The sequence below is a fragment of the Durio zibethinus genome, chromosome 12, assembly GCF_047325235.1.
Source record: "Durio zibethinus cultivar Kanyao isolate XHJ-2024 chromosome 12, ASM4732523v1, whole genome shotgun sequence".
In the NCBI taxonomy this organism is placed as follows: Eukaryota; Viridiplantae; Streptophyta; class Magnoliopsida; order Malvales; family Malvaceae; genus Durio; species Durio zibethinus.
The window spans coordinates 25,681,478-25,696,899 of record NC_143173.1 but is presented as its reverse complement, the minus strand read 5'-3'; the positions used below and the strand labels follow the sequence as shown (position 1 = coordinate 25,696,899).

The 15,422-nt window shown below is 34.3% G+C and overlaps 2 protein-coding genes, 1 non-coding gene and 1 pseudogene across 5 annotated transcripts; 1 reads left to right on the top strand and 3 right to left on the bottom strand.

Moving 5' to 3' along the window:
* Window positions 1-151: 151 nt before the first annotated feature.
* On the bottom strand, window positions 152-4,540 carry LOC111295839 (transcription factor MYB3R-3-like). Of its 2 annotated transcripts, none has more exons than XM_022889598.2 (9): window positions 4,390-4,540; window positions 3,808-3,959; window positions 3,398-3,449; window positions 3,104-3,161; window positions 2,755-2,849; window positions 2,563-2,666; window positions 2,196-2,324; window positions 948-2,032; window positions 152-622 (listed from the first exon to the last, which is right to left on the bottom strand). In XM_022889598.2, exons 2-8 carry the CDS (start codon window positions 3,951-3,953, stop codon window positions 958-960), a joined length of 1,659 nt encoding a protein of 552 aa, XP_022745333.2. In that variant the 5' UTR covers window positions 3,954-3,959; window positions 4,390-4,540; the 3' UTR covers window positions 152-622; window positions 948-957. The 2 variants fall into 2 exon arrangements, with proteins under 2 accessions (XP_022745333.2, XP_089597604.1); XM_089741478.1 differs by having other exon boundaries at window positions 3,808-3,956; window positions 4,390-4,525.
* Window positions 4,541-4,879: 339 nt separating this feature from the next.
* On the top strand, window positions 4,880-8,960 carry LOC111296918 (kinesin-like protein KIN-10B; annotated as a pseudogene). The gene is made up of 12 exons (XR_016326355.1): window positions 4,880-4,945; window positions 5,824-5,996; window positions 6,101-6,268; window positions 6,521-6,914; window positions 7,006-7,214; window positions 7,325-7,602; window positions 7,687-7,728; window positions 7,873-7,922; window positions 8,056-8,345; window positions 8,428-8,474; window positions 8,668-8,730; window positions 8,820-8,960. The product of XR_016326355.1 is annotated as a kinesin-like protein KIN-10B (transcript).
* Window positions 8,961-9,666: 706 nt separating this feature from the next.
* LOC111296919 (metallothionein-like protein type 2) lies at window positions 9,667-10,578 on the bottom strand. Its single transcript, XM_022891399.2, has 3 exons — window positions 10,434-10,578; window positions 10,181-10,261; window positions 9,667-10,086 (listed from the first exon to the last, which is right to left on the bottom strand). The coding sequence occupies exons 1-3, from the start codon at window positions 10,496-10,498 to the stop codon at window positions 9,996-9,998; spliced, it is 237 nt and encodes a 78-aa protein (XP_022747134.1). The 5' UTR covers window positions 10,499-10,578; the 3' UTR covers window positions 9,667-9,995.
* Window positions 10,579-14,011: 3,433 nt separating this feature from the next.
* TRNAK-CUU (transfer RNA lysine (anticodon CUU)) lies at window positions 14,012-14,084 on the bottom strand. The gene has a single exon. It is a non-coding gene; the product is annotated as a tRNA-Lys (tRNA).
* Window positions 14,085-15,422: the final 1,338 nt, after the last annotated feature.

Here is a 15,422-nt window from a genome sequence, read left to right as displayed (position 1 = left end):
TGTTCATATAATCTATGGAAAGGCAAAAGAAAAGGAGTTCGATTTTTATGATTTTGATCCCCTTGCATTTGTTTATGGCTATGGTACTTCATTTGGTCATTTGTAGTCCGGCTGGAGGGGTAATTTGGCAAGAGAATCAACTTTCACCAGATTGAAGAAATGTATTGTTAATTTTCTATTCAAATGTGGAAAACTGATCATAATGAAAGACCCAAAAACCCTTTGTTTTGGTAGCCATCTTAAATGTCTTGAAGTCTAAAAGAATCTTACTCTTTAACATTCTATTCGAGACAACTCTAATATTGAGATCTTTCCTTTAAAATGGCACACTGTACAGAAGGGTCTGTCAATATTCTTCAAAATGGATTTGGGTGCATCTCTCTTTTTGTTTTGACACAGGCTGGAAAATTTCTGCCATAGAATCTTGACCATGATGGCTTGATGTAGGTCTTGATATGATGACTAGTGTCAATTACCAATTGATTTAGCAATGGCATTGAAGATGCTCCTGACAAAGAATATTATACCTTCTTCGATCTTCCAAGTATGCTAGGATTGGAAACTCAGATGCCATTGCTGAAGAGAAACAGATACTCAACTTCAAGAGAATATTCGCCTTATCCTATAAGAAAAATGAGAGAGAGATAGAATTGTTACATCTTTAATTTGATATTACTGGTAGAACAATACAGAACTGAATAGGATAGAAAAACTGGTGATTCAAAGTTTCAGTAGGGGTAATGTTTACAGTGATAGTTTAATCTATGTGAAGTTTTTTTTTTTTTTTTTTGGGGGGGGGGGGGGGGGAGTTGCAGATGTTTCATCCTAAGCATTAACATAATCAATGTAGAAAACCACGGAAAAAGTATAAAATTTCTCTTTACTTTTTGTGCTTTGAGCAAAGATTGGACAGAATTTAAAGTAGGAAATGCAACACCATAACTTACAGTTTAAGCCCTATGTGATCCCCATCTTTGTTGCATGCGAGCAATCTTCAATAGGAGAGCTACCATTCACTGATAGATCTGAAGATTTTGGATTATCTTCATGCCTCTCTCTATCAAATGTGAACTCAAGTTGTCTCTCCACAGACTTAAAAACAGAAGTCTTTTTGGATCTTAACCGGTATGGAGGAGATGCATTAAATGCTGTGCAATCAGGCCCAATGCTGCTATTGCCTTGACAAGCAGGACTCTCACATGAACTCCCATCATGACACTGAGCCTGTTCCAGACTATTTTCAGTTCTTTCCTGTTCACCAGATGGTTGAATCCCATCCTCATTCATTCCAATTTTATTAGGGAGTGTAAGTGATTGAGCTCCTGTCTTTCTCTTTCGAAATATAGAAGGTGTATTCGGGAAGCTCTTAGCAGCAATTCTAAGAATAGAATCAGGACTGTGTGCACTTAAACCACTGCCCTTCACACAAGGCGGAGTGAAGAAGCTAACGGGTGATGTGATAGGACTAAAGGTCCATTCATGCTGCATGCCTTTCTTGTTTAAATTATCAGAATCTAATGAAGTACCACCTAGTAACCTTGGTGGTTCATAACATAAAGAACCATAAATTGGAGTATCATGCCGTACTTGTTTCTCAACAACTTTGTCTTCAACAATTGCAGCACTGATTTTGTGACTCTCGAACTCCGCCCATGACTCTGAGTTACAGCAGCAAGTATTTACGTCAAATGACCGGGTCTTGCCCTCTGCACTTTCAGTATCAGCAGACTCATTTGGAATAACACTTGATGAAGCAGCAATATATCGAACCGGAGCAAAGGACTCCAACTGATCTTTTCCATCTTCCTCTGGCTTACATATATCTGTAGTTCCTGATGAAGTTTGAGCAGTTGAATCTGATTCTTTTTCTGAACAAACAAGCAAATTTTTGGATGCAGAAGGTGTATTTATATCCCTAGTCCCATTTTGCAGACCATTCTTCACAAATGGTGGAAGCTTCCCTGTAGCCAAATAGAAATCTAACTTCTTCTTCAAGGAACTATTCCAGTGATTCTTTATTGCATTATCAGTCCTGAATAAACAAAATTCACCATAAGCTAGAGCTAGTATGCTATTACAAACTCTTCAAATGGCATGCAAAATAATTTATCAACAACACTTTTGTTAACTATGCTAGAGTAAGCTTTAGAACTTGAATTATGTAACATGTGCTATAAATTAGCAAGGAATGATACCTTCCAGGTAAAACTTTAGCTATTTCAGCCCACTTGTTCCCATATATACGATGCGCATTCATAAGGGCCAATTCCTCCTCTAATGTCCAAGCATCCTTCTTTATATCAGGATTCAAATGATTATGCCATCTGCAGAACATTGATTAAGCATGGAAAAATCAACAAGAAAGTGGATTACAAAAAAAACATCAATAGCCTCATTATACAAAACTTAGTCAATAAACTTTTGTTCATAATTTACTTAATATGCATAAAAATAAAAGGCAGGCATCATTTGAAGTGTTGGAAATCATATCAAAATTAAAATCTTCGGCACTTGAAGAACTCTTAGGGAATCCAAATAAAAAGAAGTAAAAATTGAAATTACCTCTCGCGGCATTGTTTCCCTATTCGACCAGGCAAAGATTTTGCAATAACAGACCATTTTGTCGGCCCATATTTTGATACAAGCTCAATAATTTTATCATCTTCCTGGGAGAGAAAAGCAACAGAAAGTTTAATGCTTTTTTTGTGAACTGCAAACATAGGTAGCATAAAAGAAAGACCCTAAAATGCCTACCTCTTGAGTCCAAGGTCCTTTAACAAGGTCTGGATTTAGGACCTTCTGCCATCTATGTAGACATTGCACTTCTGATCTATCAGGAAAAAATTCAGCTGCACAAGCATATGAAAATGTTAAGACCAGTTACAGGAAGTCAACTAGACAGCTGCTACAATAATTACAACTAGTGAAAATGTCAGCATGATGCTTTTATTCAATATTCATGACTTAGGTTTATTTTGTTAGATAGGATATAGCAACTTCTAGCAAGAAAATCAAATATCAGATTTGTCATATTGGAAAAAACAGCTAGTGGATAAACATAGCAAAAATAACAAATAAGAAGACTCTGAGGAATGAAGGAAACCTATTTTTTTCCAACTCTTCCCCTTAAAAGATGCAACAGCATTTCTTAATGTCTCATCCTGTAATCAGTAAAAAACATAAAACAAGGTTAACAAACAGGCACCAGTTGCAAAGAATGAACATGAGTAAACACTGAATGAAGCTTTAATTGTTCTCAAGTCCAAGCTAGAGTATTAAACAACTCACCTAGACTGAATTCACAATAATTATCTAACCAAATTATAGGATCTAAATAAAAAGAAGAATTTTAATTCGTATAAATTAATGCAAATACAACAGGAAAAACATGTTTTACCTCTTCTGGTGTCCAGCCACCTTTTGCCCGCCTAATAGGACCAGTGGTCCTCCTGCAAATTCAGTATAACACAATTACTCTCAGCTGGCAGAGACATTGTTCAAAATAATAAAACTCAATATATATGGTTAAATGACAGGTTCGAGCACTAGTGAGTAGGAGAACTGCAACTTCTCAACAATCTGTGCTGGTGCATCCACATCTAATGTAATCCGCAATTGTTAACTCAACCAAACAAACAAAAGGGTGTAAAAGCAAAAGCAAAAGCAAAAGCAAAATCAGCAGAGTCCTAATGCTACATTTAACAAAACAATCCAACCCCAATTGTGATGCAAAGAACTACCATATTATGAAGCAAGTTGAGCTATACGCAAAAAAGAAAGGCTAAAGAACTTATTAATGGACAGTACCGATGATTTGGTGATGTTGGTGCTGGACTGGATATGCCTGGGGACTTTACAACTGCAATGCCACCGCCTTCGGATACCGAAGAACTTGAAGCGGTTGTTAATTGTTTATTCTCAAGACAAGATTCCTCTATCTTTAACTCAGCCATCTCCTTCTATAATCAACTCCAAAACCCCAAAATCATAATCAACAAAAACGCTAAGAAAGAGAAAAGAAACAAACAAACAAAAGAAAGGAAAAACCTTTAACAACTTATTCATGATCACGGCAAACCCTTAAAATCCCACCTTTAAACCCAAATCTCCAAACCCACACCACCAAACACCGAAAAAGACAAAACCCAGATCTTAAATTCACTAATCAGATCAAAAACAAATCAAAAACACCAAAATCCGACATCACTTGAACATAATTCTAGGGTTTAAAACCCCAAAAAAGTAAAAACCCATAAACGTTTCACGAATCCAAGGTGCTTGAGGTTCAGGAAACATGATCAAAACAGTGAAAATAAATAAAAAAATTAAAAGAAAAAAAGAAACAAAAACCAAAGAATTCTGATTCAAGATCAAGAAAGCTAAACCCACCTGAGTGGCGGGAATCAAACTCCCAGCTCCCTCAAGAACAATCCGTTTCGAGCCAAACAAGAAAACGTTTCTTTGTTAAAAGGAACTCCAAAGTTTCTTCCTTCGTTTCGAAAAATCCTCGCCCGTTGAAACAAAGAGAGAGAAAACACACAAAAGGAAAATAAATATAAAAAAGGTAAAGGTTTTATTATAACGAATATATCACACCGACGTCCCCGTTAACTGCCGTTATGGTATGGAGAATTAAGGCGTTTTTTTTCTGTTGTTCACGCCCTAATCACTTAACGGGTGTTAACGGTACTAAGTTAACGTTAGGGGTGGGGTGGTGGCAAAGGTTTGAACCTCAAACGGCACTCTGGCTTGGACAGTGCCCCACATAGTGGTTAAATGTCGAATAAGTTTGGCACGTGTTTGATCCACCATGAGGTTTCGCGGGTGTTTTGAACCGTTGGATTGGGGAATGGAATTCGAGGTTTAAAAAGGGACGAGAATGGAAAGATACGTTTTAACTGATTTTTGTGTGGACTCGGAAAGTCTTAATGATGGAAGATCAACGGTTGATAACTAGATACAAGCTTTTTTTTTTGTTTAATTGGGACGGTTGAATTGTGATAATGACGTAGATCTTTCAACGATTATTCAAAAATAAATTTGATTTTCTTTTATTTATTAAACTTAATAAATAATTTAAATAATATATTTATATTTATTTATTAAATAAATTAAATATAAAAATATATTTATTTAATTCATTTATATTCACAATTAAATTTACTTAAAATGAATTTAAAACTCATTTATCTAGAATTTATAAATTTATTTAATTTAAATGAATCAAACATAAACATAAATATTTTATTATTTAAATAAATTAAATTTGAACGTAATAAATAATATTTTTATCAAACATAAATTAAACATGAATAATTTTAAAAATAAATAAATAAATTATAAGTATACATTCATTCCTTAATTTACAATTTATTTGTATTTCGCATAATAAGCGAATTTACTTTCAATAACTTTTTATATAACTATAATTAAAAATAAAAAAAACGTTAAATGAATAATTTATAAATAAATTTAATTTTTATTTATCAATTTTAATAAATAATTATAGATAATATTTAGAATTCGATAATTAAAATTGGATGCCGATCTTTGCATTCAAGCCCTCGCATCTCCATTTATCTTCAATCAACCGCCTGGTTTTTTTTTAATAATAGTGGCCCCACATCCCAACGGACGAGACAAATTCAAATGGAAAAGAAAAAGGCTGACGGCTGACTTTCCTTCCTTTGCATTTTCCCAACGGTCAAATCTTTTAAAATCCAAAATCCGCATTAAGCAACCTTCTAGTTGTTGTCTGTAAACCGCTTGTGTCCACGTTCTCCGCAAAATTTTCTCTCTTACTCTCAAAAATTTTTGCTTTAATGGAAACAAGCCATCGTTTCTAAGGTCAGGGTGGTGGTTAGAGTCCGTCCTTTTCTTCCTCAGGAAACTGCTGCAAGAAATGGCAACTCAAAGTCGTGCATTTTTCTTCTGGATCATCAAGATAATGACTCGTCTGATGAAGTTTCTGTTCATCTTAAAGATCCATTTACCAGGTGAGAGATTGATTCTTTCTTTTGGGAGGAGGTTGATGTTTGTGCAAAGGGAATAAATTTTGTTTTTGATTATGGGTTTTTCTTTTTGTTGTCGGATGGAATAGCCGAAATGAATGTTATAGATGGACTCTTTCTTTGAGCAAGAAGATGATAATGTCAGAAGGATATTCTACAGAGAAGTGAATTCTTTGATTCCAGGAATCTTTCATGGCTTCAATGCCACCGTGTTTGCTTATGGGGCTACCGGTAGTGGAAAAACTTATACCATGCAGGTATGGTGAAAAGACAAGCTCTTATTTATATGATTTTCTCCTTTAGGTATTTTAATACAAGACTTGATTTTTACAATTAAACTTAATGTCAAGGCTTTTGCCAAGTTCAATCTTTCAAACCCCTTTATCGTTACAATTAAATTTGATTAAGTGAATGGTTAAGTTCGGCTTCTATTGTTCTTTCTGATTACTTGTCTTTAGAATGTTATTATGCTAATGGTGATGAGATGAACCACATGTTTGATGTTGCAGGGTACAGACGAGTTGCCAGGTTTAATGCCTTTGGCCATGTCCACAATTTTGTCTATATGCCAAAGCACAGGTCGCATGGCAGAGATTTCATACTATGAGGTCTACATGGATTGGTGTTATGATCTTTTAGAAGTCAAAACGAAGGAAATTTCGATTTTGGATGACAAAGATGGGCAGATTCATCTAAGGGGCCTAGCTTTGGTGCCTATCAATTCCATGTCTGAATTTCATGAAGTCTTCTCTTGTGGAATTCAGAGAAGGAAAGTTGCACATACTGGTCTCAATGATGTTTCTAGTAGAAGACATGTTGTCCTTGTGATTGCTGTTTCCACTCCTTGTAGTGATGGTTCTGGGCCTGTTTTGATGGGGAAGCTGAACCTCATAGATTTAGCAGGTTGTTAATTTCTGCACATTTTGAATTGTTTGTGGTATTTGAGGTAATATCTTGCAGGTCACATTGCTAATGTGTAATTATGGTTTATTAGAAGGTAATGAGGATAATAGGAGGACCTACAATGAAGGCATTCGTCTTCAAGAGAGTGTTAAGATCAACCAGTCCTTATTTGCTTCGTCAAATGTAATTTATGCATTGAACAACAACAAACCACGAGTACCCTACCGAGAAAGCAAATTGACTCGAATATTGCAGGACTCCCTTGGAGGAACTAGCCGTGCCTTGATGGTTGCTTGCCTGGTAGGAATTTCTCAGCTAGCCCGAAATCATTGGTCATCTTACCCTTTTGACCCATGTTACTCATAAATGTCTCAAATTTTGTTCAATTTTCCCCTTGTTTTCATGGACAGAATCCTGGAGAGAACCAAGAATCTGCTCACACTGTTTGCTTGGCTGCTCGGTCTCGTCATATATCAAATGTTGTTTCTTCAGCCCGAAAACTAGAGACACCAAAGGATAAAGTTGATACGGAAGCAAAACTGCAAGCCTGGCTTGAATCAAAAGGCAAGACAAAGGGTGCACAAAGAATAGGACCATTTGCTTCTCGATATTTGAGGAAAACACCCAGTTCTATAAGTTCTGTGAAGAAGCTTAATTCTTGTAAAGTCAAAAGTTCAGCCAAAGATAGGTATAGAATAACTAGTATTTGAATTTCCTTCAGAATTGGCTGAGCTCTAAAACTCACTGCTTCATTTGTTAAACAAATATGCAGGGCCTTATCTGTGACTTCCAGAAATTTATTCAACAATGAAGGATTCTTATTTGGAGGTAAGTTCTATTAACTAAGAAATATTACTAGCTTTTACTTTCTTCTGGAATCTACAATTCTGCATTTCTCAAATACCAGAGTTCCATTCCAGAGTTCCCACTTTTCTTCTGAGGGCAGTAAAAGGGAAACCTGATCCGATGTTGAGGAGATTATGTTGGAATCAACCGTGAACTTAGCTGGTATGTTATTTAACTATGGAATTTATTGACAACAATCTGTCCGGACTGCCTTGTGCTGAATTAATCAAAATTTTGGACTTTTTTGTTTAAGTGATTGGCAAAAAGTTTCTTGTTGACCGTACACAATTTTTAGAAGAACCATCTAGCAAGGAGGAGGATACAACTTTAAAAAACTTGGTTGATACCATTGGATTGTCTCCGGTTAATGAGAGAAAAACTGCAATGCAAAATCCTCTAAGAAAGGTCCTATCCCCCATCAATTCCAATGTAATTCCAGAACCCCTCAAGGAACAATCATCCAAGGACCAATGTTCGTTATTATATGAGCCAAACACTCCCCAAACGCCTCCCAGTTCAACCAACAAATTCCCAAACGTTGGCACCCCGCATGATAAATTTAACGCATGGTGTTCTAACTTAAAGGTATTTTTATATGTATTACACTAATAAATTTCTATTGACGCTATCTCAGCCGTTGTTCTTACTTCTCCAAATTTTTGTATAGAGCTCTCTTCTTCAAGAATACATCGAGTTCTTGAATACGGCTAGCAGGTCAGTTTTATTGTGTCAGAACCTCTACCTCTATATTATCATTGTCTTCATTTTTTGGGGTGAAAAGTGAAGCTGATTTCTTCATTGGCTATTATATTTGCAGAGAAGAGTTACTGGGGCTATTATATATTTTTTTTTCTGATAACATCTTATTATCCTTCTTTCTTAATTTATTTGGTAATTTCCATAAAAGGGTATTGGAGAGAAGATGACAGCGTACATAATTGAACTTGGAGAAACCAGCCCTTTGAAATCGGTATGGAGTAGGCTTTTCTATGCTATTTCTAAAACAAGTTTTTTGAATAATGAGAAAAGCTGAGCAGTCTGCTTCTTCACTTGTTGCAGCTAAGTGACTTGGAAAAGATCGGCCTTTCATCAAAGCAGGTTTACAACTTGTTGAGCAAAGCTGCTAAAGGAATATTTGATAGACAAGAAATTTTGCAACACCCAGACCCACTTGTTCATAACAAATGCTTGCATTTTGAAGCTAGATCCTTTCTCTAGCTTGCAACGGTCTTAGTTGCAATATCTTGAAACCATTATGTCTTTGTCTGTCACTTTAAAATTGTAGTAATATTCATATTTTTTGGTTTTAAGGAAGGCAAAGCCTTGGTTCGAAACCAAATTTTTATGTCTTTTAAAGACTTTTGTAGCCACTAGACTAAAAAACGAAAGACAATATTCTTGACATCATGATTTCAGGCAGTACATTCATTATTCAGAAGAGGGCAGTAGAATTTCCCAATTGCACAAATTTACCTGAAACATTATTACCATATGATTAAGGTAACAGAAAGATAATTGGAGCAAAAATTACTTCCCATTCATGTTCACAGAATTTTCACTCTTTACCTGATGGTTACTTTTTCCATGTGCATATAATTTTACCCATCCAAAAAGCTTAAATTATTGGTTTCCTAATGTCCTTTTCAATGCCAAACGAAATTGAGGAACTTGGCTTCACATTAAAGAAGGCTCTTATAATTTGGATGTGGACCATTCTTTCACTATTTTCACTCATTAAACTGTCACCCAAAATCACAACTCCTCAGTTCACATCTAAATGAAAGTTATATCCCACCAAATATTGTGGGGGCCTTACATGATTCTGTATCCAAATCCCCTAATCCTTTCCATACCATCCGAGAAATATCACATTGAAAAATTAAAAAAAAAAAAAAAAAAGAACATCTTTAAGCAAAGAGAAAGGAGCTTCCGTTCATTCATTAGAAAACTGACTTCACTTTCTTACACAAAATATATGTAGTCGTAAGATATTCTGAGACAGCAGAGACGCTCATAAAAACTAGTAAATACTATTACCTCACTACATATCATATACACTACACGCCAAGCAATCATGGCCTTACCAGGCAAATCCTGGTGAAGATTTGCTGATAGACAAGCCGTGGCAGCTTTATTCTAATAAAGCAGACACACATAACTCCAAATACATACTGATTATTAGAATTATTTGGTTAAAGAGAAAGGCCTCTCTGCTTCCATGGATCTATCTTTCTCTCATTTACAATTGCAAGGGTTGCAGGTGCAGTTGTCTCCGCACTTGCAGCCGTTCTCAGCCGCAACTCCCATCTCAGATCCCTCGAAGTGCCTGCATGCATTAAAGAACAGGTATCAGAAACTTAAAATACCAAAACTTTACAAGAAGATTTTATTTTTGTTGTCTTGATCTTTCTGATACGTACTCTTTCTGGGGTGCCACGCCAAGAACAAGAGTCTCAGTTGTGGTCTTCTCGGCAAAGCTCATGTCAGGGTACATGTTGCATCTACAACATCATCGACAAAAGGATTTTCAAAACTTTGAACGCAATAACATTAATCAAATAAGAGAGTTTGATCAACAACAAAAATAAACGATTTTTAGCAGACCCTTCGATGGAAAAGAGAATTTTAACTCATTTGAAAAAAAAAATTTCATGGCAGGACTAAGGAAATTACCCTCCACAGCCACTGCCGCACTTGCAGCCAGAGCCGCAGCCACAGTTTCCTCCACAGCAAGACATTTTCCCTTTTCTGATTAAAAGGTTGAAGAGATTTTGCTGAAACTTAAAATAGATTTGAAGAAAAATACTCGTAATTGAACGAATTGAATGGGAGCCACGGCCTTGATTTATAGACGGGGACAGACGAAAGAACTTAAATGTTAACCGCCAGGTGTCATGATTTTACATCGTGCTTATCCCGCGGTTATCGTTCCAAGTACCCGCTTACCTGGTCTCTACCACGTATCTGTCGATATTATCTCTCCTCCTTTTGTTCTCTTATACGGTGGAATGCTCTACTACTTTCTAGGGTGTTCCTCTTCCTTATCTTGATTCACCGTTGACCTACGCGACTCAATCAAGTCAAATCAACGGTGATGATTTAGGTGGTGAACACCCTTTGAGACGTGTTGCTGTTGATTTCCAATCTCCAATCATGGGCCACATTAATTTGTCCATTTGGCATCGTTACTTGTTTTGGTGAAACCATTTGGTATATTTTGATGTATTTTATTTAAGATCTTTTTATGTAAAGGACGTTTCAAATTTTAAATTTATTATATTAATATATGAATTAATTAAATTAATTTTAAAGTTATTAAATATTAAATTACTTGAATCAAGTTGGGCATTGCAGTAGTTCACGGAAACATGATTGTTTCCAAGAACAAATTACGGTCTGCTTTTGTCTTTGACTTTTGATGAAAATATGGGTTCGATTAGTTAAATGGTTTGCTTACCTTATCTTAACTTTACTTCCACATTCACGCTCCCGAGGCGCGTGCCGAACGACGAGTGCACTTATAAAGTAATAATTGGTGAGAGTGATGATAGTTTGGATCAATTGATGTGGAATTTAATTTAAATTTTTAAATAATATATAATATTATAAAATTTTAAAATTAATTTAAATATGAATAGATTTTTAAAATTGATTTGATTAGAACTTAATTTATTAGTTTAATTTAATTTTTTATATTATTTTAATGGAATTTTAAATATATTTAAATAAATTTATATATAAAATAATTATTTTATTTTATAAAAATTTAATAATATATAAAAATTAATTAAAATATATAATTTAATTATTTTTTTATTTTTATAATTTAATTTAAAAATTGATTCGAATTGAATATATATTTAATATTTAAATTTGATTTGAATTAAATAAAATAAATCAATTCAAATCAAATCAAATATAATTAAAGATAAAAACGAGTCGAGTTAGGTAGATTTTTTTCGTTTCGAACTCGACCTGATTTTATATTCATAAAATTTGAATTCAATTTGAATTTTTTTTATTTTTTTATACCTGAATTTGATTTAATATTGTATAAATCGTACTAAATCTGATTTAATTTAAAATTAATAAAATATTATTTTTTAAATATAAATATAAAATTAAATAAATATATAAATATATATAAATAATTATATATATTAAATCGAATCAAGTCAAATTTATCTAATATTTGATTCTAATTTAATCTTGATTTTTTCATATTATTATTCGATCTGGTTTAATCTAAAATATAATTTAAAAAAATTAATTTTATGAGATCGAATTGAATTGAAATTTATAACAAGTTAGACCGTCAATCCTAAATATTATAATTTTAAATTAATTTTTAATTTTTTCAAAATTTTTTCAGTTGGAATTGAAAACATTGACATAATCTGATAGTGCTTTGCACCCTCCTTGAATGCGAGTGTAAGAACAGACAATCTCCTTGACAATAAGTGGAGGAGTAGAACAGGTGTGGAGTAGAGTGGCGGTGAAAATGAAACGGAAGAGAAAGGCATATCATAACACGTAATGAAAATGTCAATGCTTCGAAATCTTAGCCCAAAAGATAAGTTTAACAAATTATTATGATAAAGCTAAGGATAACCTTTTACCTACCTCTCAACTAATCAAACGGTGAAGAGTAAATCATCAAGGACTCTCATATGACCATTTCTAAGGTCGCCAATGGCCTAAATGGTAGGGCCCATCCACAATAATCTTCATGGGTCCAATGAAAAAGAAGAGCCATCTTTTGATTCTCTCCTGATTTTCGTGTATCATAGAAAATAAAAACCCTTTCCTTTTGCTTTGCCTTTCGAAAGAATGGAGGAGGACCATCACAAATAACAAAGCCTTTGCTTTTTAATTTAGATGCCAATATAGATATTGTTCAAGCAAATAAACAAAGGGGAAAGCATAGTCAATTATAAAATATTCTCCCACATTGAAATGAATTAAATTATTTGTTAAAGATATTTTTAAGTTCAAAAAATAAATTAATTTTTTTAGTAAAAGTTGTCAATAGACAATTAAAATATTTCAATTTTTAGATAAATTTAATATGTTAAATCGATCTAATAAATATAATATCCCGTCAATTTACTCATATCATTAATTTATTTTATAATTTTTTTTTCAATCTTTTATAATCATCTTTGAATATCAAAATATAAACATAAAAAATAGTTTTTATCTTTATTATTATTATTATTTTATGATTTCAAAATTTTGTCTTTCAACTCGGGTTCGACATCAACATTATTAATAGTAAAGAACCCAAATTCTTCATTTTCTTTCTGTTGTTGGATAAGTAAAAGTTCTTAATGTTTGCTCAATTCAGAAAGATGAAATATGAAATCAAAATGCCATTGATTCTCTTACGCACTTTTTGGCAAAAAGGGTGGCTGAGGCTTATCTCTGTGTTACCTTTTCTTCAAGCTTTTTTTCCCTCGGCAGCATACAATAATGCATTAGCACCTTTTTTTCTTATTTTTTAATCTTAGCCATAGGGCAGGGTGAAGGGTCTTATCAGTCAGCAGACAAGGTCTAAACGAATAGATAGAGCCACATAGAAACAGTTACCATTGGCACTGCTCATATGGTGGGTCCAAAATGCACCGAGTCCGATTGCTGTGGATGTGGGAATAATCTTTTCAGACAGTCCAATCACTTTCATCATTTCTGAAAGCATTTCTTTCTGCTTTAATCTCATAACGGCATATGGAAGCATATCACTTTTACATGCATGCGTATTCTTCCGCCCCATGCCCCATGCGTCGTGCTTCGCCCTAGGTTTTTGCATTGCCATTAAACATTAACAATCACTTTGTTAATTAAAGCTACTATATGACAGAATCAAACCCGTCCCATATCTGTTTACTGTGCGGGCTTGTTATCTGAGCGGAGCAAAAGGTTTCAGGTGGCTTCTTATCAGATCACAGAAGTAAAAAAACAAGCTGTTTTTAACAACTTAGCATGGAAAAAGCTGTTATTGAAGTGGCCATCAAATTTCGATTTGTTTACTATTGATTTTTGAAAAATGCTGCAAACTTTAATGATAGGCTGTGTTTGTCAATGGTCATGCAAATGGTGTCATATCAATCTGATTTATTGCAATAGCAGCGTACTTCACTCTGTCCCTTTTTCATTGGATGTGTTTTGTTAGTTTGCCCGGATGGCAACCAATCCTGTCTGAACCTTGATCAGTTGAGTCCGAAACAAAAATGGCGAGGAAGGAAAACTTACGCCCACCATGGGGCTCGAACCCACGACCACAAGGTTAAGAGCCTTGCGCTCTACCGACTGAGCTAGACGGGCTTGGTTATTGACCCCAAAAAACAAATTTTAATTAAAAATATCAATAACTAAAATTACGCAAACATTTACCGTACTTTGCTGTCTTCAATTATAAATGAAGATTCGTTGACATTATTAAGATTCCATTCCCTTCTTGATTAGAAATTTGTCAGCATTTTTCCTTGGAAACGAAGCAAAAGTGCATAATGGTTCACAATTTTTGTATTTGATTGCACCATTTTAGAGCAGATGGAGTTGTTGTAAGTTAATCATTTTTTTCAGAAACTGTTTGGTGTTTGCTAAAAGAGCTGTAAACGATGGTTTTCCAAGCAAATTTATATCTGTCAAGGAACCTTAAGAGTTAAGCCTTAATTATATGCCATCATTTCAAAAGAGGAAATGTTGAGATTGAAGGGCAGATAATTGTTAATAGAAACAAGCAAGGTTGACTTTTTTGCCTTTTGCTCAATTTCCCTAGAGTTCCTTGTATCTAACGTTTAACCAACGACAGCAGAGAGAATAAGACAGGTTTAAAAACGGAATCTTCAGCTATTGGTTAGAATCTTCATGCTATGAAGATTCACAAAAACCTGGAACCAGGAAACTGTAACATCTTATAGGCCTCAAGGTATATGCATGTATCTGGCGAAGCAGGAATTCGGAACACTATAAAGATAAAATAGATTGAGTTCTTGCACCAACAAGAGGTTTATTGTTTTTCCAAGAGATATAAATGAGAAGAAAGTTTGGGTTAGTTTCTTATAGTTAATGAATCTGTACAACCTAAAAATCCTCCTCGAGGAAACATGCATGATTTAATTTTATAGACAAATTTAGTAGTGTTCCCACTTGTCAATGACTGTACAATATGTATGAAAAAGACCAAGAATCCAAGATCTATTTCTTTATAATTTCAGGCTTAATGTATTGTTCACTTTGAGAAACATTGTCCCCTATCATCAAGTTTCCCGACTGATCACTAGTTTTCCCCACCTGAGCTATTGTCTTTCTGTTTATAGATGAGTTTGATGCTAACAGATCTGAAGAAACTGAAAATGTTTCCGTAATTCCAATCAAATTCTCTTCGGACTCAATTTCTTCAAGGGTATCTAATTGTGAGCACTGAGCAAGCAGTAACCCAAAGCCTCTTAAACATCTAGAATGTTTTGTTCAGTTAAGCTGTTTATGCTTAAAGTGCTATCCACGACAGTAGTTGGCATATCTGAAGAATATGCATCAGAAGAATCCTCACTGAGATAAAAATAAGAATATAGTTCATGTGAGGAAAGCATTCTTCCCAGGGATTTTTGGGCCTCTCCTGCGAGGCAAAACCATCCCTTCTTCTCTTCCGTGGCAATC

What these genes read in the sequence shown, in the direction of transcription:
- LOC111296919 (XM_022891399.2), bottom strand. Translation starts at nt 10,498, where the DNA reads ATGTCTTGCTGTGGAGGAAACTGTGGCTGCGGCTCTGGCTGCAAGTGC. An exon ending in TGCGGCAGTGGCTGTGGAGG is followed by an intron (nt 10,262 to 10,433) that starts GTAATTTCCTTA and finishes ATGATGTTGTAG; the next exon opens with ATGCAACATGTACCCTGACA. An exon ending in GGCGTGGCACCCCAGAAAGA is followed by an intron (nt 10,087 to 10,180) that starts GTACGTATCAGA and finishes TAATGCATGCAG; the next exon opens with GCACTTCGAGGGATCTGAGA.
- LOC111295839 (XM_022889598.2), bottom strand. Translation starts at nt 3,953, where the DNA reads ATGGCTGAGTTAAAGATAGAGGAATCTTGTCTTGAGAATAAACAATTA. An exon ending in GGGAAACAATGCCGCGAGAG is followed by an intron (nt 2,325 to 2,562) that starts GTAATTTCAATT and finishes AATGTTCTGCAG; the next exon opens with ATGGCATAATCATTTGAATC. An exon ending in GCTAAAGTTTTACCTGGAAG is followed by an intron (nt 2,033 to 2,195) that starts GTATCATTCCTT and finishes TTGTTTATTCAG; the next exon opens with GACTGATAATGCAATAAAGA.